Source organism: Cricetulus griseus, chromosome 4, assembly GCF_003668045.3.
Source record: "Cricetulus griseus strain 17A/GY chromosome 4, alternate assembly CriGri-PICRH-1.0, whole genome shotgun sequence".
Lineage (NCBI taxonomy): Eukaryota > Metazoa > Chordata > Mammalia > Rodentia > Cricetidae > Cricetulus > Cricetulus griseus.
Window position 1 is genome coordinate 54,024,199 of NC_048597.1, and position 21,593 is coordinate 54,045,791.

The 21,593-nt window shown below is 48.6% G+C and overlaps 1 protein-coding gene across 2 annotated transcripts in view; it reads right to left on the bottom strand.

Annotated features, from left to right (window-relative positions):
- The window catches only part of Sema5b (semaphorin 5B), a 43,006-nt gene extending 36,176 nt beyond the window's left edge, over positions 1 to 6,830 (bottom strand). Inside the window, exons 1-2 of one of the 2 annotated variants that reach the window (XM_035444106.1) lie at positions 6,662 to 6,830; positions 1,980 to 2,079 (exon numbers count right to left, since the gene is read on the bottom strand). In XM_035444106.1, coding sequence (XP_035299997.1) covers positions 1,980 to 2,079; positions 6,662 to 6,815 — 254 coding nt within the window. In that variant the 5' untranslated portion in view covers positions 6,816 to 6,830. The remainder of the gene's footprint in view (positions 1 to 1,979; positions 2,080 to 6,661) is intronic. The other variant, XM_035444105.1, reaches the window with a different exon arrangement.
- Between the last annotated feature and the right edge of the window lie 14,763 nt (positions 6,831 to 21,593).

Consider the following 21,593-nt stretch of genomic DNA (forward strand, 5'->3'; position numbering starts at 1 on the left):
TAGGATTACAGAAGTGAATAGACATAATTAGTCAAAGAGCTGGCTGGTAAAACCTAAGCCAGGAGAAAGGATGACATGAATATCAGTTCCTAGATTATATTTCTGATATATATGTATATATTATATATTATATGATGTTGCCTCTGGCAGGACCTGGGAGCAGAGGATATGAGATCTCTCTGTATGTGAGTGGGCAACCTTCTCAAAATAGAAAGCAAAACAAATACTATCTTTACTGAGAAAGAAAGCCCATACTCTCATCTGCCTGCATTTGTACAGATCACCTTTCAGAGGATGCCAGTACCTAGAGAAGACTGCTTGTGTTTGTGTGTGTGTGTGTGTGTGTGTGTGTGTGTGTGTGTGTGTGTGTGCGCGCGCGCGCGCGCGCGCGCGAGTATGGCTTGGTTCTTCCAGAATAGTCTTTTGTGGCTGGAATGTTACACTGGAACAAATACAATGCTGCTATAAACTAATACTTCATTCAGAAAAAATGTAAATGGTTGCAGCTCTAGCACCCCAGCACCCCAGCATCCCAGCATCTCAGCAATCCCAGAATCCCAGCACCTCAGCAATCCCAGAATCCCAGGAAGGTTAGCCATAGAAGAGGAAACTGAGACACCAAGGTCAAGTTTATCCAGACAAGGACCCAGCTCAGCTGATCAGAGCTTTGTAGGTGATTCACCTCTTTTTCATACAGCAAACAAAAGGGGGACAGCCAAAGGGCAGGTATGGCCAGCTCCACAGTGTCCCCTGGAAGTGTTCTTCCCACCTACCCAAGCTGAGTCAGAATGCCATGCTTTCAGTTGTCCTAATACAGACCCATAGCCCTGGAGTCAGGAGGCCTGAGTTCAAGTTCCCAGCATGTGCCTTCTTGCTGTGTGGTGCTGGGTCAGACCATTTCTAAGTTTGAGCACCAGTCATGCGAGGCCTCACTAAAACAAGATTGGGGCCTATGCCTAGAGTTTCTGACCCAAGAGACTGGGGAAGACTGAAATATTACCTTTTAGCAAGTTCCCAGGAGCTACGGGGGGGGGGGCAGCCCAGGGACCCCTGCCTTATCTCTAAGCTCCTTGCTTCCAAAGCTGGCAACAAATGATTCATGATAGTGAGCTCTTCCCACTCTGCCTAGAAGCCTGGGAGATAGGGTTTTACTTCTGAATTTGGATCTGGACAGTGGGGACAAAGGTGGGTAGGTTACAGAAATGAGGGCCTTAATAGAAGAGGCATAAGGTCTACGCCAGCACTCTAGGTACAGGCAGCCAGTTGGCCAGCAGGGGGCTCCTGGGCACCTCTAACTGGACCGCTCCTGGCACCAGGGCAGCTGCCCTTGCTCTTAATACCCTAACAACTCTTGATGAATGAATTTAATTGAGATGGTGAGGTGGAGGCCCTCTTTACCCCAGCTCTCACAACTCCCCTACATGACAGTCATTAACACAGACAGGGCCTGGCAAGGAGGACAGGGACCCAGGAGACCAATGAATCCACAGTGTACTCATCCCAATGGTATCCCTGTACTGGATGTTTTTGTTTGTCAACTTGACGCAAGCTAGAGTCATCAGAGGAAAGAGCCTCAGCTGAGGAAATGCCTCCTTGAGATCCAGCTGTAAGGCATTTTCTCATTTAGTGATCACTGAGGAAGGGCCCAGCCCGTGGTGGGTGATGCCATGCCTGGGCAGGTGGTCCTGGTTTCAATAAGAAAGGAGACTGAGCAGCAAGTGAGTGAGCAGCCAGTGAGCAGCTCCCCTCCATGGCCTCTGCACCAGCTCCTGTCTCCAGGATCCTGCCCTGTTTAAGTCCCTGTCCTTATTTCCTTCGGTGATGAACAGCAATGCTGAAAGTGTAAGCCTAATAATCCCCTTCCTCCCCAACTTTCTTTTTAGTCATAGTGTTTCATTGCAGTAATGGAAACCCTAAGACAATCCCCTCTATCCCATCCCAAGTGCCCAATTCTCTCCCCCATCTCTGTAACCCATTACCTAGCTCCCACGATGAGCTGGTTCCTGGAGGGATCAAGGGCAAGCTGGGAGAAATCCTGGACTCCAGGATACGTGAAGTTGGAGACCCATGGCTTCAGATCTGGTGAGAGAGACCTTCTGTTACTGTTGGAAGCTTCCAGCTTCACAGCATCAACCCAGAGAAGATGAGCGACAGCAGGGACGGAGTATGGTTGAAGCCCCCAGGAGACCTGGGTTTCACCTGCCCACCTCTGCAAGCAGCCAGCCTTGTGACCTCAGGGACTAGAGTATTGTCACCACTTTTGTCTCTGGGGGAGGACTCTACCCCACGCAAAGAAAAACCTGTAATCTTGGTCCCCCAGAGACCCTGAGCAGCCACCTCAATACACATCCAGTTTGCTCTTCCCCCAGGTTCCAGGCTCCCCTGGTTTCTCTCATCCCCATGTAAGCCACTGTCCTTTTTTGCCTAGACTGGTGCCAATAGCCTCCTAACTCATCTGCCTCCCGCACCTTTCCCTCGCTTCCTACACGGCAACCAGAGTGATATTTCCATGTAGCTACGCCAGTCTCAGGCTTAGATCCTTTCCCAGTAACCCCCCCAAAATGTCTCAGCCCCTGTTACTTTTGGGTTCTGGCCCTACTGACTTCTCCAGCTAAGTGTCTGGCATTCATTATTTACTTATTGAATGACCAGTTGACATTTGCTCAAACTCTTCACCACCAACCCCACCCCCCCACCCCACCACTACTAATCTAAAACATCTCAGACTTCCCCGATCCATTCCATGGAGCCCACAAACCTTTGTACTCTGCGGTTCCTTAAATAATACAGTTCTGCCAGTCCCATCTCCACCACTTCCAAGACTTTCCTGACTCCACCCAGTCGAAGAGACCCTACAGGCTTCTGCTACCTGACATCATTATTTCATGGTAGTGTGTATTCAGCCTGGCGGTCTGCCCTGGCTCCAGATAAGACCTTGGGGCCAGAATCTCCAGGCCCCACCTTATAACAGCGTTTGAATATATGAATGAATACTCCTCAACTCCTAGAAAAAGGATCAGGCTTTCGGATAAGATAGCACAGGGGTGGGAGGAGCAGAGGTTGGGGGGTCAGCGTCTACCTCCATCTTTGAGAGCACTCTTCCTAGTCAAAGCAAAAGCCTTTCATGGGGACTGGTTGGGGTGGGGGGGGGCGGGGAGCAAGAACAGGCCTCATGGTCTAACTGCTGGGTGAAAGCCCATTGACCTTTCCTCAGTCCTCCCTGGAGACCCATTTCTCCCAGGTTGCCCCATGGTACCGGAACTTTTCTTGCTTGACCCACACTGGGGGAAGGGGAGGATGCTGATAGGGAAACCCCTTCTTCTTTCTCCCCACTGAGAGAGAGAGAGAGAGAGAGAGAGAGAGAGAGAGAGAGAGAGAGAGAGAGAGAGAGAGAGATCCAAGGGATATAAATCATTGCTCATTATCCCTCCACTACAGAGTAAAAACGGCCCTTCATTTCTGCACGACAGGCAAACACTTAATCACTCCCGGGAGAGCTGGAGGTTTTGCGAGTTGGATGTTTTTCAGAAAACTGTGATATGCACGATAAAAAAAGAGAGAAAGAGAGAGAGAGAAAACGAGGGAAGAAATCCTGCAACAAAATGAAGTGAACCCTTTAAGCCCCAGCAGGTGGCTACGTATTGGCAAGAATTGTCATACAGTCTCATGGCACCTGGGCCATTTGATGAGTAGAGTCTAAAGTCCAGTGGGCTAGTTTTCAGCTAACCCAGGGCCACAGGAAGTTCTGGTACAGACTAAATGGAGTGCTCATCTCCTCCAGGAAGACCTCCAAGGTTAGACCGTCTCCACATCCTCTCCACCCTCCCTCCACCCATTCTCCCAGACCAGATGGTCCCTAACAGTAGCAAACAGGCTGTCCTTTAACTTCCCATCTCTGTGGTCAGGGGTATTTCAGGTGAAGGCAGCAGACTAGGAGAGAGTTGGGATGACAGCTCTGTCTCAGATACTGCCTGAGGACTCAGCTGGGTCTCCTTTTAGATCTGTTCTCAGTGGGGAGAGGCAAGGAGTAAACAGTCTGGGCTTCCATGAGAGTGAGGAGGTGGAAGTGGGGGCCTCTTTCAGTTGGTGTCCCTCTCCCCCAGCCCCGAAGGAACTCACACAGTCAAGTGGAGGGGGCCATGGCTGGGCACAGTGCCGCAATCCCGGGGAGGCCTTGGGAATAGAGCCAGCCTCCTCTTATTAAACAGGCAAAGGGGACCAGAGGGAAGACTTTAAAACACCAAGCACGTTCTGAGCTCCAAGTACAGCAGAGGCTTTGGACGGCGACTTTAAGAGAAAAATGACATTCTCCATGACGCGCCTGTGATTTTAATTATAGTCAATTCAATTACCCACTTTGTGGATTAACCACCGCCAGTGTTAACTCCAGGCTGGCTTCTCCCTGCCATCTAGAAAGGGCATGCTGTGGCAAATGGAATAATATGCAGGCCAAAGAGAAGCCCAGGTGGGCCTCCTTAAAAGGAACCCACAGGAGGAAATTGAACTGTATAAAACAAAATGCTGCCAGTCTGCTTCTGCAACTGCCCGATGCTTGTGGGTGCTTGGGGGATTATTCACAGATCTGTCAGGTGTCTGGGGAGAGAAGGCAGCTCACAGCTGCAAGGTGGGAGGCCTGTGGCTCCCTCAGACAGGCAGCACAAGGGCTGGGGTCTTGGAAGTGGTTGGTACTGAGCTGGATTAGGACAACTTTCCTGGAACAGCTCCTGACCCATGGGACCTACTGTGTGCTTAGCATACTACAGATGTGAGGAGACCCAGGAAACAGAGCTGCTAAGGGCTCAGCTGGGCGGGTGGAACAGAGGCACTGACCTTTGAGGAATAATAGGAAATTACTGAGCCCCAAAGGGAACACATGCTTGCCTCTGAGGCCCCATAGCAACTGTTCCATGCCTGGCACCGATCAGGGTCATTAAAATATGGTGTGCTTGTATTTCGTAAGTCCCTAGCCCCAGTCCCCAGGAAAACATACATACAAATGCACACACACATACACACACACACACACACACACACTAATTTTGTGTATGGAGGTGACAACCCAAAGCTGTCAGGGTAGTGATGATATGGCTGAGTCCCTCATTCTGTAAGTAGGTGGGGTGGACACTCAGTTCCCACATAATGGTTAAAATTGCTCATTGGAAACCCAGAAACTCAGAACTATCCTCCACTTTTCCTATCCCCTGTTTCAGGCCAGTGCCCCTACAAAGGGGGAGGGGGTGGGGCCCCTCCTGGTCAGCTGGACCCCTAGCATCCAGGCAAAGTCCCTGACAGGAAATGTTGCATTAAGACTTGTCACAGGCCCCTCCTGGCATGACAATAGCCATAGGAATACTGCTTCTTCAGTCCCGGCAGCCTCCTTGGTCCTTCTCTTCAGAGTCACCGGGAGCCATCAGAAGTCTGAGCGTGTGCGCACGTTTTGTATACTGAAGACATTGCTAATTTACTATAATCCACTTAAGCCTTCAAAGCCAGGATCCCAGCTCAAACAAGTCAGCGTGGAGAAGACAGCTAGAAGTTTTCCTCTCAGAGAAGGGAGCCAGCACACAGCTGGGAGCCTGGAGATCTAGAATACCCCTAGCCTTTCCTCCCATCCACAAGCACCCAACCTACCCCTCAAATCCCACCCCAGCCTCAGACTCAGTGGCTGATTTTCCACTCTGGTTTCCAAACTGCTTCCTCCACATGGCAGCACAGGTCTTATGAGGCTGAGCATCTGACGGCTTTTCAACAGTGGTGACACCAGGAAATGGACCTTGAGGCCTGGCTCTGACAAGTCCCTTCAGTCCCCAAGCCTGTGTTTTCCTGCTCACCCTCCCCAATAAGGGTTAGTATGAGGAGTGACCAAGCCACTGCTGGTCAGTATTAAGAAATGGGGGACCCTGTCATCTGATCTGTAGATCCCAGTATGAGCTGCCACATAGGCGGTTCCCAGAGTGTGAATGTGATCAGGAACACTCAGATGTCTTAACAGGCCATGGGAGATCATCCAGGCCTCTCCAGGATTTGTGTTTTATTTTTTGGTTATCATCAAATTTAGTTGTCCTAATTTTAGAAATTCTGGAGAACTTACAGACCCCCTGGACTACATCCAGGGATGTGCTCATCCAAGATTGGGAAACCCTTTAATAGGACACTCCCACGCTCTCCCTTGACAAGCAGAGAAGTTATGAGTCACCAGGGCCTCTTCTTCTGGGGGTTCCCAGGACTCTAAAGACAGACATCCCTACAGTCAGCTTAGAGCAAGAAGGACACTTCCCAGAGATCTTCTAGGCTCTTTCTCTTGAGTGAGTCATCTCCCTCCTGCCCTCAAGAAGCCAAGCCAAGCCTGAGAACCTCCAGAGCCGAGACCACCAACCAAACCAGAGTTTGCTCCCACTGGGGCATCCATTTACTTCATCATCCATCCAAAGATCCCACGGAAAGACAATAACTGCCCTGAGGTAGGCGTAGGTGAAGGGCCTGAGTAAAATTATCTGTTATCTGGAGAAATTAGAGCTCTCCAGCCCATGGCTGCCAAGCCTTAAGACAGCTACCAGAGGAAGGGTCTCAGGGCCTACAGGAAGGGCTTCAGACAACCTGGAAGGCCCTCCTGAGGACTGACCCAAGTCCTTCAGGACACGGGGAGGGGGGGCACTCTCACCTTCAAAGGCCACAATGGGGTGCTCCTTCCGGGCGCACAGCTGCTGTTCACTGCTGAGCTCACTGGAGATGTCCTGGGAGCTGGAGAGGTGGGACACCAGCAGGGTGAAGCTGGGCAGCAACAGTGAGACAGCCAGGGGTCCTGGGACAACCATGGTGGGCCCCTCTGCTGTCTTAGCTCCTGGAGGCAGGCCTGGGGAAAGACCTGCAGTGAAAGACTCAATCTCATCAATTGCTCTTTCCATCAATGCCCACTTCTCTGCTTCCTTAGGGTTGTCAATGGCCCCAGAGGGTTTTTAAAAAAATAAATTCATATTGTATTTATGTTACTCAGTTCTAATAATGCAAAGTTATAGATCATATCTTGAAAGCTAATTTCCCTTGTAATGGTATTCTGGACAAAATTGACAAATTATAAAGCCTTTTCTATTATGATTCCAAATGCTTTAAAATTAGCTTTAATGATAAAGGTGGGATCCATTTAATAAATGGAACCGGGGCAGTGGGCAGTCATGTGCAGAAAGAAAAGCTCAGATTCAAGTCCAATTTTTTTATAATTTATTTAAATTTATTTTATGTGCATTGGTGCAAAGGTGTCAGGTTCCCTGGAACTGGGGTTACAGACAATTGTGAACTGCCATGTGGGTGCTGGGAATTAGAACCTGGGTCCTCTGGAAGAGTAGACACTGCTCTTAACTGCTGAGCCATCTCTCTAGCCCCTCAAGTCCAATTCTGGCCTCATATTTTATGCCAGGAAAATTTCAAATTTAATTCAAGATTTGAATGTTAAGGGTAAAGTCATGAAAATACTAGAAGAAAATTTGAACAGAATCTGTCAAGCCTTGGAGTGAAAACTACAACAAAATCCAGACATCATCAAAGAAAATCTTGATAAATTTGATGTCGTTCAAAGTGTAAACCTTTGCATGAAAGTGTAGAACCCTTGCCACTAAAAATAACATCAAATGGCAGATGACAAAAGGTAGCCATCACAATGGTGCACGTCTGCAATTCCAGGAGACTGAGGCAGGAGGATTGAAGATTTACGGGCCACTCTGGGCCACCTAGTAAGATCTTTCAAGGTTCTAAGGGTGGGGTGCAGGGGCGGGTAGCTCAGTATGTAAAGTGCTTGGAGACCTGAGATGGATCCAAAGACTCCAATAAAAAAGCCAAGGGCTTGTATTCCTCATGCTAGGCATCAAAGACAGGCAGATGGGACTTGCTGGCTAGCCACCATAATCTACTTGGGAAGTTCTAGGCCAAATGAAACACTGAAAAGACAAGGTGGACAGCTCCTAAGAAATGACACCAAGATCAATCTCTGGTCTCTACACACATGACCATGAGTGCTCATGCACTCGCATGAACACATACAAGGCCAATGGCAAACCTAAAAAAACTATCTGTGGTTCTGATAACAGACAAGGAGATAATATTCCTAAATATGCAAAGAACTCCTAGGAATTAAGAAGAAAATGACCAACAATCCAGTAGGAAAAAAATGGGTAAAGGATATAAATCCAAACAGGGCTTATAATCTGATTGACACTTTTTCTCACACTCTCAAAGAAATGCAAATTAACACTTAGCCTGGAATTGAAATTCTCCCCCTGTCAGCAAAGAGTCAGGCAGCTCTCCCCCCTGAAGAGGCTGTGAGGAAATGATGCACCCTGTCTTATTCTACTGGTGTGTGTCAAATGACACAGCCCCTCTGGAGCCTCCATATTTACCCTTTGACCCACTAACCTAATATGGGACTCTAGGCTTGTTGTCCTCAAAGTGAGATCCATGGGCCAGCATTGAGTCTTACACAGTAACAACTCTGTGGTAAGACAGATGCAGACATTTAGAAATCAGTGTTTAAAAATCCCAAATGTAATTTGAGTAATTTTTATGGACATTGACTCTAATAATCAAATGTCTGTGTCTGGGAGTGTGGCTCAGTGGTAGAGTTATAGCATTCATGTGCAAGGCCTTGGCTCCCACCTCAGCACCATAAAACAAAGAGAAAAGACAAAGACATTTAGGCTTGTATTTTTCATGTTGCTTTTCAATTCATTTCTCTAGTAATTTACTGTTATTGAATTGTAGGTAAGCATCCATCTGCAACAGATTGTAAATTGAGAAGTCAAACCTGCTCCCTCGAAACACATAGATAGTTGAGAAGCGAAAATAGACCACAGAGGCATCTGTATGAGCATAAAGTGAGCTGTGTATAAGATAATTCTCTGTGGCATTCTGAGAAACAACAAAAGGGGAAAAAGAGAACAAGCAAATAGCTAGAAATAGGAACTGTTTAAACAGGCTGCTGTGTGTCTGCAGTGGAGTACTATAAAGCTGTAGAAAAGGGGAAAGGTTATGAAATGAAATAAAAGGGAAATGAATTAGGTTGGACTGCTGACCAGGAAGGCAGTGGGTTAGCATCACTTCCACTGGGCAAAGCTAGAACTCTAGGTGAGGGATCCCAAAGGTAACTGCCAGGACAAGTGCGAGTTGGAGGAGAGAGAGAGGTTCCCGGGCTCAGCTGCCCTGGGACCTTTGCTCCCAGCCCAGGTAGAATGATGTCCCTCCTGCCTATTTGCAGACACAGATGCATAGAGTACATCATGGCTGAACTGCAGCCAGCCTGGAGGGAACAGCCCATTGACAGACTCAGGAGATGCCTGCTGGCAAGGCCCATTCCAGGCCCCAGCGAGAACTAGCTCTCATCATCCTTCTAGATCCCCTCACCCCAAGGCACACACAGATGCAGCCTCTTAGCTTCCAGCAGAGACCCTGGGGGAGGAAGATGTTCTCCATCTTTCCTCACACAGTCGCATGCTATTCTCTTCAGTGCTAGACCCAGCAGGGTTCCTGCTGTGTGCAGGTCAGCACCGTCCATCTTTGGTGCTTGCTGTACCCATCCACCACACTGGTCCCTGGCACTTCCAGCAGCTCACAGGAAGCAAAAACTGGGGTTTTGTGGAGAAAAAAAACAACAACAACTTAACCTCTCTATGCCTTGGTTTCCCCAAATTGGGAACTTGGCTGTAACAATATCAGCGTTACCAGCAATTGTGAGGATTAACGAGTCAGCATTTTTTGAAGACCTGGCTGGAACACCGCCAACAGCGAGCCATCAACCAGCGTGATGAGATGTTCTCGTGTCTGGGGGGGAGGTGTGGCACAGACAACCCTTTTTGGCCTCTGACACTGTTGTGATACCTTTGACTGGCACCTCCAAACCTAATCTGTCTTCCTCTCTGCTACCCCTTCTCTCTCCATGTACACACACGGCACTGTAGGGACTTCACCCAGCTTTCCCTTCCTCTGAGTCCGTCTGGTCAAGGAAAAAGCAGTGGGTGTGCCTGCAACCTCCCCCTCCCCCACTCCTGCCCCCCACTCTATCCCTCTGCCTCTGGGTTTCTGAAACACGGTTCTCCCCTCCCATCAGAACCAAAGTGGCACCACAACCTTCATTATGGGTCATAGAGTGCTGCACAGTGACTACTCCCGACTCCCCAAGCTTCAGCAAACACCTCAGCGAACAGTGGCTTTACTAAGACAACCATCACTTTTCCCGGTTGATGGTGTCACCTGTTTTTGGGGGTAGGGGGATTGATTAATTAAGGATACCCAGTCTACAGCCCACATACATTTTCTCCCATCAACTCATAAGATATCTAAGACTATCTAAGACAGCATGATCAGGCCCATCCTCATCCCCCACTGTCAGGGTCTGAATGTGAAGTTTTCCATCTCTCTCACCCTCCACTTATATATTGGAACACTTAGTCCCCAGCTGGTGGCACTCTCCTGGGAGATTACCGGACCTTTTGGACGTGGGGTCTAGGTGACTGGTGTAGGGGTATAAGGGTAGGACTTAAAGGTTACAGCACAGCCTGCCTCCTGCCTAGCTCTGTTCCCTCACTAACAATGCTGGTAGCCAGCCTTCTCAAGCTTGAGTCACCTGTATCTCATGAACTGTAGGACAGGAGAGATCTTTTCTTGATGTTGCCTTTACAGGGTATTTGGACACATTGAGAAATATAAATAACACAGTCACCCTTGTCAACCCCACTCCCCTCCTATACACCTCTGCTTCAGGCCCAGGTCTGACCACTAATCTCAGCTCCCAGGCTTAACATTCTGTGACCAGATCCTGTGTCCAAGAGGCCTAGGCTAGAAACACATCCTGGGTTCTTCTCTGCCATAGCCCCTAAGCTCTATAACGTCCCCAAATTCTATAGCAGAAGTTTCATTCTCATTATGACTTTTATGTAAATTACTCTCCAAGTCTTTCCTGAATGAATAACTGCTAGATCAATATCTACCTGGGCCCCAGCACAGTCCATCTGCAATTCAGGAGCAGGACACATGGGGGTAGGGCAGAGGAGAGTCTGGGCCTCCAGGAGAGGAAGGCCTGTGGCCACTCACACAGCACATACCCCGGTCACCCAGGCACATACAGAACACACCAGGAAGCTGCAGGAAAAGCCTGGGACCAACCTTGGAGCTCACAGGAGCCCCTGCACAAGCCTGTTCTATCTTTGTCTTCTTCCCTTGTTTTGGGGGCCTGAAGAGCCTAAGAGAGGCACAATGCAGGATCTGGGAGCAAAGAGGAAAGGGGATGGGTCACCGTACGAAAACAGGGTGCCGTGATGGGCACATCACAGAATGCTCCTCTGTCAGACCTTTGGAGCTGAATTCTAGATATTCTGGGTTTGGGGGAGTCGAATTTCTTACCTTTGGAAATTACCCTGACAGCTAAGAGCCCCTCCCCCCCTGCAGCTTATATGGATCATGTGACCCTCACCCTAGCCACAGCTGCTCATACCAAAGCAGTCATGTGATCAAAACAGACTAGTAAAGGAGCTTTCCTATAGGAATTTGGGAACCGGGTCAAGTCAGTCTTGACAGAGGAACCTAAAATATAGCCAATATGGCCCTGTCCTCACCTGTGGGTGAGGACAGTCTGAAGACACTAAAGTGACAGAAGATACATGCAGATGCCAGCAGCCTCCCAGCTCCCAGTTCTAGCCCCTTCCTGAGACCGGATGACATACTATCTTGAGCCACCCACCCTCTCTACATCCCGGTTTTAAAGATTTATTTTTATATACGGGTGTTTTGCCTACACGTAGGTCTATCTGTGTACCATGTGCATGTGTGGTGCCAGAGGAGATGAGAGAAGTGCTTCTGATCCCCTGAAACTGGAGTTATAGACAGTGCGAGCCTCTATGTGGTGCTGGGAATTGAACACAGGTCCTCTGGAAAAGCAGTCAGTGCTCTTAACTACTGCCCCAAGTCCTGCTTTAAAAAAAAAAACTGTTTTTCACTTAGGCCGGTCACAGACATGACCCATTCATTGTGTCTACTTCCTTTCCAGCATAGCTTCTTCATGGCTGTGGGGCTGGGGCACAGTCTTCCAGACCAATGATGAAGAAGAGGAAGTCAGTGATATGCATGTAGGGACAGCTTCTTCCCACCTGGCCCATAGACAGGATGCATCGTACTCTGCCAGCCACCTGGAGCTGCCTGCAGCTGTTTAGCACCTTTTGGCCTCATGCTAAGGAGGGTGGTGCTGAGAGACAGGTGGAAGCTGGGTGGATGACAAAGGATCAGCCCCCTCTGCTGACCTCCAGGCCTCTTCAGCAGGTCTGAATCTTTCCATTTCTTTAGTTATTTGTTCTGGGGCTGCAACCCAAGACCTCGTGCGTGTTCTGCACCTGCTCTGCCCTGACCTTGCACTTCTGTGCCTCTTGCTTCTTTTCCTGTCAAATGGGGGAAGATGAAATCTAGTCATCAGAATTGTTGCAAATGTTAAATTTGTTACTCCATCTAATGGGCACTTGCCACAAGGTAAGTACTGTTTAAGTGGCAAGTCTTCCTAGTATTATTATTAGAGGTTATTATTAGAGATGAGATTGTTCAAGAGCTTGTTTTCCAGATCTCAATTAACATAAGATAAACACTATTACCACTGAAACACAGTTTGGCTTCCTGTGCTTAAAATCCAAAGTTTCCATCGCAGATAGGAATTTCCACTTCTAATACGAATCTGTTCTGATGGCAAAACCGTAGCAGAGATTTTCCAGCAGAGAATAGCAAGAGGCGTCTAATTTTTCTGCAGGTTGCACAGCATTATAGAAAGCCCTGAGCTTGGAAAGCTGCCAGCTCTAGGCGTGGATCTAAATTCATCACTTGTAAATAAGGGTAAACATGCCTTGCCATAGAGAGAATGCCATGAGGCACCAAGAATGAAGGCTAACCCAGGGCAGACCTCTTATGAAACACCTAGACTTTAGAACAGTGGTTCTCAACCTGAGGGGTGCAACCCCTTTGGGATTGACAGACCCTTTCACAAGGGTCGCATATCAGATATCCTGCATATCAGATATTTACATTATGAGTCATAACAGTAGCAAAATTAGAGTTGAGAGGTAGTAACAAAAATAATTTTATGGTTGGGGGTCACCACAACATGAGGAACTGTATTAAAGGAACTGCATTAGGAAGGTTTAGAACCACTAGTCTAGAGGATTTAGCTAATTGCCATTTACGTACCTGGCATTCCACTGAGTGCGACAGAACACCTACTATGTGCCACATCACACAATAAAGTGCCTATTATCTTTGTGGAGAAAGGAAGTGTGTCCCCAAAAGGCAGAGATAGTTACTATGGCCTGACAGCTAGGTGGAGAAGGTAACACAGAAGATGGTCTCCACCCTGTCTCTGGGCTGCTTGTTGTACCTGCATGGTGTCTAGGAGAGGGGTGCTGTAGGATTAGGGGAGTGGAGGTACGGCACCTTCTGACTCTTTCTATTTTGGGAAACCATGAGTCAGGAAGAAAGCATTTTCCCAGGTTTTGGCCAGAGTCTCTCTTGCCTTTGCTCACACTGCTGCCCCAGTTTCCCCAGGATGCTCCATATGGGGTCATTCGGATGGTACCTGGAGGTACTAAGTAGAGGCCCGAGTATATGAGAGAGAACACCAGCCATGCAAGAGTCCACTCCTCCAGGACTTGGGCAGTGCCTGTGTGCCTGGCACACACCATCAAAAGATGAGCAGTGACAGTGGAGGAGTGGACCCTCACAGAGAGAGTGGAGAACAGGGCACAGACAGACGGCCATGGCCAGAGCCATTGGGAGCACCATTAAATGGACCTCTGCTCTTAGCACAGGGTGAAGGAGGGGAGGGAAAAGGACAGAGAGTGCATTTCCACCAGGGCCCCACAGAGCCCAGACGGAACTAGTAGACATTTTCTGCCTTTCTCAGCTTACCAGAATCAACTACCCGGACCACCTGAGCAATATCAATTCATTCCTGGCTCCACTGGGAATGAAGAGGAAATGGGGTCCCAACCATCTTCCACCATTTACATAGGAGGCCAGAGCATGGGCAGATGGTCGGCCTGCAGCAGAAGCTTAGGATGCCCGTGAGGTATAATACACCCTGGGAAACTGAAAGGAGATGTTGCATACCTAACATGGAAGGCAAAGCTCAGTTGGGCCTGGAAGAGCACAGGGTAGAGTGCCCCAGTCACCGGGAGCCAAAAAGACACCAGCGGGAAGGGACAGCACAGGCAAAGACTTAATTCTAGACATCCTCAGATAACCCACGGAGGCTGCAAACACGGACATAGGGATAGGAATCAGGAAAGGAAGTCAGAGGCCATCCGTGACAGTTCTTGAGGGTAACCCTAAATCTCCAGGAGACTTGGGTGCTCCCAGGAAAATGCAGTGGCTGGGGGACAATGTGGTTGTGTTGACACCAGTGGACAAGGGACAGGATTGCGGTGGGCCATTGTCACAGACACCTCTGAGAAATGGAATTGGCACTCCCTCACCCCCCCCACCCTGCTAGTGAATCCAGACCCATACCTGGAGGACTGTACCCACTAGAGACAAGGGAAACAAAGCTGGAGACCCAAGACAGAGGCCTTGACAGCCACAGAACTGCCCCTAAACAGCATTGGAACCCCTGCCCCAAATGGCTACTGATAAGGAGGGCTTCCAAGACCAAGCAAGGACATTTTTTTTTCATTGAAAGGGGTGGGGAGGATCAAAGGAAAAAACAATTCCCAACCCAAAAGATAAGGTCTTGAATAAAAATGGCTGGAGTACACCGACCATGTTGCAAAGAAGGCGACCATGTTCCAAAGAAGGTATCCCGCTCTTGCCTTGCAAGATCTCCTGGCAAGTTTATAAGAAAGCTGCAAGATGCTCATTGTCCTGTTGACTGGGAGAAAAGAACTTATCGAGGCCAAGGAACCCGCCCAAGGACTGTTCACAATGGAACTGGGATGTCCTGGTCAGCCTGTCTCCAGGACACACAGTGCCAGGCCTGTGGGCACACTCTGCAGCCCTGGTTCCACGTGCTCTCAGCAGCCTGCAGAGTCTAATTTGGTTTCCTGAGTTGGCTTTTTTTTTTTTTTTCTTTTTTCTTTTTCCCAAGGAGAGCACTTTCTAGCTATAAATTATTAAGCTGATTCCTGCTACAAATCAGCCTCCTGCGAGTTTGGGCTGTAGGAGCCCGTTTATCCAGGTCCTGGGTGTCAGTGGAAGAGTTTGGGCTGCAGGAGCCTGTTTATCCAGGTCCTGGGCATCGGTGGGGGAACAAATGCCAGGGCTTCCAGATGGACAGGGCAAAGTGCAGATCCCTAGCCGGTGCTGACAGCCACCTGCATGCCTCCCCCATCCCAGGCCCCAAGCCAGGGGCCAAGCTAAGGGATCAGATAAGGAGATGTTTGCCCACCTCAGCTCCACTAAGACCTATTGGGGAGGGACTCAGACCCGACCTCCACATCCACCCCCTCCTCTCTGCTGCCATTCAAAATCTCCACTTGGCTGCCTGCCAGAGAAAGGAGGAGAAAAAGACAAGGAAATGAAAAGAGGAACGGGGTGGGAGGGGAGGGGGCAAGAGCAGGAAAGACTGTCCCCGCCCTGTGGTTTGGCAGCAGGCAAAGGTGTGAGGTTGCCCCTCACTCCCACACCCTGCCCGGGCCACCAAATGCCCAGCTGTGGGCTTCTCTGTCAGGCATCTGAAGCATCTTTCCACCCACACATCACTCACCACTTGGGGGGCCCAGTTAGGCCAGACTCACACAAAGGTAACATTGGGATGCAGATTCCATACATTGCTCTGAATAGAACAGATTGGATACGGATTTTCTCCTTTCTTCCCAATTGGACCCTCGGGGGCCACTGGGGCCCAGAGGGAAGGTTGGGTCCAGATAGGGAAGAACAGCTGCTGTGGGCTGGGCGGCCCCACAACATTTTTCAGCTCTGAAACTGGGGAGTAAGGAAATCGGGGGGGGGGGTGTCATCTCCTCCTTGCCCCAAACACGTTCCAAATAGCAAGCTCTTTTACTGGCCTCGGCCAACCCTCTGCATTCAGCAGCACAAGGAGCTACAAGGTAGTGCCTGCATTTCTCCTACAGGGTCTTAGAAACCTCCAAGCTGTCTGTCTATCCCATTTGAATTTAGAAATCATCCATGCAGCCCTACCCACTCCTTCCAATGGCGATTAAACACCCCAAGGAAAAGGAGCAAGTGTTTATACTGTTTGATAAGTGAAGCTCTTGCAGATCATTGACTTAACACCATGCTTTGGCTCTGGGGAAACTGAGGCCTTGGAGGGCATATCCAGCTCAAGATTGGAGAGGGAACTAGTGGCAGAGCCAAGACTCAGGAATAAGTCACCACCATGACAGTGTTATGTACCCATACTCTCAATAACACGCCATTTAATCCACGCAATGACTTTATGGACCTAGCAGATAATGTTTATTCCCATTGCCTGGATAAGGAAACCGAGGCATAAGTGAGTAATTTGGAAATGTCAAACTAGGAGAAAGTGGATTCAAACCCAGGCAGCCAGGCTTTCCAGATGGCCCTCAGCACATGGCACAGGTGTTTGCACATGGCATTTGACTGAGCCTTGTGAGTCCAGGCCATTCCAGGGGTACCTGCCTCAACATCGTCTGAAGTCCCATGGAGGCTGAACTGACTCCTCCAAATGAGTCAGCTACAGGTCAGACCTGAAACAAGAGCCGACAGAAAGTGGCTCTTCACTCTGAGCCATCTCAGAGGGAGAAGCCTGTTTGTTTCTTTGTTTTGAGACAGACTCAAGTAGCCCAGGTTGTCCTTGTAGCCAAGGATGACCTAGAATTCCTTATCCTCCTGCTCTCACCTTCCAAGCTCGAGGATTGCAGGTATGTCCCACCACACTGCAAGTGTGACCATCTTGAGGAAGCCCTGTGAGGAAAGCCAAGCAGGTGGATGAAGGTGGGCCAAGTGCATGGTCCTGTTGTCAGATGGAGAAGGTCATGGGTCAGGGTGCCTCAAGGGCTGCAGCATGGTTTAAGAGAATCAGGTGGAGAGTGGGTTGGGTTTGTGCTTTGAACAGATCAGTATAAAAAATAGGCAGTGATGGTGGCACTGTGACAATATGCTGCTGAGTGGGGTTTTATTCCCTGGTCCCCAAATAGCCTGTAATATTTCATTGTTTTTGCAAGGAAAAAGAAAACAAAGGAGGCTTGCCTACTTTAATTACTGGAATTAAATGCTAAGGACATTGCCAAACACGCATCCCGCTTATCTACTCATTAGAGCAGCCGCCTGTCCCCTCCCCATGGGCAAGCGCCCTCTGTGAAAACATTTTGCTGTCAGATGTTCTGAGGCTGAAGAAAATGGGAACTGCATTTGAAAAGATGTCCACAACTCAAAACCAGATTCAAATCCAGCAGAAAGCCTGGACTTGGCTGTGTTTCCCAGCCCAGATTCATCCGTTGAAAGCAGACCTTAGTGCACAGGTCCCACTCCCGCTCCACATCCGTGGCCAAAGAGTTGCTTCTGTCGTTGAAAGAACTCCAAAAGAGGGCTGGTGGTGTTAGCACTACAATGCGGATGCCACCAAACTCGACCCTTACCTATGGTTGAGATGAGTTGGCAGGCATGTAAAGTGATTGCCCAGTTCTTTCTTCTAAGTCAGTGGTTCTCAACCTTCCTAACACTGCAACTCTTTACTACAGTTCTTCATGTGCTGGTGACTCCCAACCATAAAATCATTTCATTGCTACTTCATAACTGTAATTTTGCTACTGTTATGAATCGTAATGTAAATATCCGATATGCAAGATAACTGACTTGGAACCGTTGTTCTAAGTACTAAGTGTAGAATTATCATATGACCAAGCAAGTCCACTTTTGGGTATCTCCCAAGAGAGTTGAAAGCAGGATTAGAGGTATTTGTACACCTTGGGTGTACATCTGTGTCTGCCTGTCTGTCTGTGGCAACATGTTCAAAGCAGCATTACTCACAGTAACCAAAATGGAGAAGCAGCTCGAGTGTCCATCAGTAGATAGATGAACGGATAGAAAAATGTGATGGATACAAACAGTGGGATAGTCTTCAGCCTTTAAAAGAAAGGGAGTGCTGAATGAAACATGTTAACACGGATGAGCCTTGGAGACATGATGCTAAATGTGATACGCTGAGATAAAAAAGACAGATGTCACATGACTCCACCAATGTCAGCTTCCTAGAACAGTCAAATTCATGGAGACAGGAAGAAGAAAGGTGGCTGCCGAGGGCTGAGAGAAAAGTAGAACTACTGTGCCATAAGTAGAAAGTTTGTTTTGTGGGAAGGAAAGTATTCTGGAGATGGACAGTGGTGAGGGTGGGAGCACAACTATGCAAGTGTCATTAATACCATGGACCCATACAATAGTTTACAAATAGTTAAGATAATACATTTTATATCCTATACATGTCACTACAATTTATTTATTATTTTGGCAACTCACTCTGTAGACCAAGCTGGCCTTAAACTCATAGATATCTGCCCTCCTCTGCCTCTTGAGTGCTGGGATCAAAGGCGTGTGCCACCTCTGCCCAGTGTTACTACAATTTCTTAAAAATATTAGCTCCTGGTGCTGGAGAGATGCTCAGTAGTTAAAAGCACTGGGAGGACCCAGGTTCAATTTCCAGCTCCTACATGTCAGCTTACAGCCATCTTCAGTTCAAGGGAATCTGATGCCCTTTCTGGCCTCCATGGGCACCAGGCATGCACAGACACCATGCAGGCAAAATACTCATACACATGAAATAAGATAATAATATTTAAATAAAATTTGTGGTTCCTAAATTTGCTGGGCTGAGGTTCCTGGAGGTCTGTAGATGACCTTCCCTCTAGACAGTGGGTTCTTTTCTCTGCTCACCCCTCAGTCTGGCACCTACTGTCAACCCCTCTTCCTCTCCTGGGGTATACTCACCCCTGGCTAAATGAAGCTAGTCCCCGCATTGCCATCACAATTTAGCCATCTGGTCAAGACAATAGGAGATGGAGTGAAGCCGAGAAGTAAAAGCAGGGGAGAATGCTAAGCAAGTCCATCCCTCCCATGGCCATGATGGGAGACCAACTGCCCAACAGATCCCTTTCCTGTTGCTGCTGTGACAAATTGTCACAGAATCGTAACTTAGTATCTTGCAGTTCTATGGTTAGAGTCCATCTTGGGTCCGGCAGGGCTTAAATCCACTGTAACCTGATCTGGATGCTGGAGTGGAGGGAGGGAATCTAGTTATGGGCCTTTCCAGCTCCAAGGAGCTACCCACTCTCCAGCTTGAAAGCCAGAAGCTTCACATCTCGCTACCCACTCTCCCACTGTTACTACTCCCTTGAGTCATAGCCTGGAAAGGCCCTCTACTTACAAGGACTCCTGTGATTATTTCGGGCCTGCCCAGGGAATCCCAGAACACCCCTCACCGCCAAGCCTTAACCGAATCACTTCTGTTAAGTCCTATTTGCTAGGTAAGATGATACCTCATTGGTTCCTGAGATCAAGTCAGAGACCCCTTGATGGCCATTAAGCTGCCTGCCACACCCACCACTGGTATCCCCACCCAGCCATCATATTCCTGGTACCCAGAGGAGTTGCTGCCAGTGAATGTCACCGGTAAGCCAGAAGTCCACAGTGTCAAAGGAGGAGAGAAGGGACTAGAAATGCAGACAGGGTGACGATGTCTGTCCGTGAGGAGGAAGATAGCCACAAGATACAAAGGAGAAGCTATGGAAGTGACAGCATAGGTGACATGCTTTGTCACAGAAAATTCATGAACATTGGCACAAGAGTTACAGAAAGGGCGATTGTTATTCACTTCCCAAAGGGACTTTCCTAAGCGTTCTTCAAGTAACAAGCTTGTCTATATTCTTAAAATAGGATTTACACCCGATTTCTCAGCAACACATACAAGAATGCTTGTAAATCTATGGAGATGAAGTGAGACCAGGAACATCTGCCGATTGCCTTCTGTGCTGCTGGTGACTCCAGCAGATGGAAAGAACCTCCGAGTAGGGAAGACAGGCTCAGGCTTCTCCAACCCCGTGCACATCCACTAAAGTCATGCTGCTTAATCCTCATCCCCATGGCTAGTTGACCCTCACTTGACACTCATTAAAACTCCTACAGGGGAGTGACGAGTCCAGGGCTGGCCAGTCCTGCCCCGAAGCTCTGCATTTTTGGCCTTTCCTCTGGGAGGAAAGATTTTCAGAGACAGTCAGTAACTGAAGCTGCACCCTTCTCATAGACTCACAGAGGCTGGGCAGAGAATACTCGGCCATTGTTATCTACTGGACCATTTCTGCAGCAACATTAACACTTTTGCTTGGGACAAAAGCCTTTGGTTTCACACTTATCAGTGATAAGGCCCCTGAAAGATGAAAAGGCATGGTGGCTCATTTTCTGTCTTACCGGGGAGCCAGTCCTAATGTCTCCCAAGGCTGGAATCTGAATTCCCTCACCCATCACGATGGCTGCTCCTGGGTGGTTGCAGTCCCTCCCCAAAGGACATCAGCTCCCTAAGCCTCCAGGCCCCCTCTCTTCTGGGCTGTCGACCACAGGGACATCTCTCTTTCACAATTACCTGGTCCCTCTATCTTTCTCTTTCATCAGCTCCTACCTTGCTGGTGTCACTAGCAGATGGACTGTTCTCCAATTGTATAATGGTCCTGCAATCCTTCCAGGCATCTTGCCTCGAATCCTAGCATCCTTAGATTCCCCTCTCCTGGATTCACCATAGTGAATCCATTGTCAAGTCTAGGTCTTGGACTTTTACAACAGATTCTACTTCAGATGTTTGCAGGTCTAGCGTGGATGGGGTGGGACAGACAGCTACCTTCCAGCCCCTTTCTTTCAGCTGCTTGTTGCCTTGAGGATGCTGGCCCAGATCTATCTATCCATTTTAAAGAAAATCTACACATCTGGATGCATGTTCAATTCCCTCACGTTTAAATGATGGCAACCACTTGTATTTTTTTTTTTTTTTGACATGCTTGCATTTGCAAACAAAATGTGCCTGTCACCTCTGGGCTTTTCTTCTCTGTCACTCACATATACCAGTATGTCTGACATTTCTCTCCTGGTCTAATAGTCCTCTGCTGTCCACAGGCCTCAATGGACAGCATGAGCTCTTCAGCTTTAGACTCTGACTTCAGAGGTGGTCAGAGCCATGAGGGTGAGCAAGACAGAGGGAAGAAGGTTGGTGCCACTCAGGGTGACAGGGCCATTAATTAACAGAGTTAAACATCTGGTGTTTAATTAACACCCTCTCTGCCTTCAATCACTTTCCCTTTAACTTTCCCCGAGGGTCTCTGTGGTGGGTGAAGCTGAACAGAAAGCAGGAATGCAAGCTCCTGTCTGAGTTGGAGAGGGAACCAGAGGGGCTTGGGTTAGTCCCTCAGTATTGAAAGCCAGAGGACAGTCTCGGAGCTCTGTAGCTTATGATAACAAATGAGGAAGATGCAGGCTTATGTTCCAATGGGAGGGACCACACTGCTCAGAGCCACACACAGTGGCTCAGAGAAGAGCTCCCTAAATGCAGCAGCCTCCAGATGGCCTGGACAGAACCTGGGAGCATATGCTCGGTATGTAGGGTTGAACATGAAGTCCCT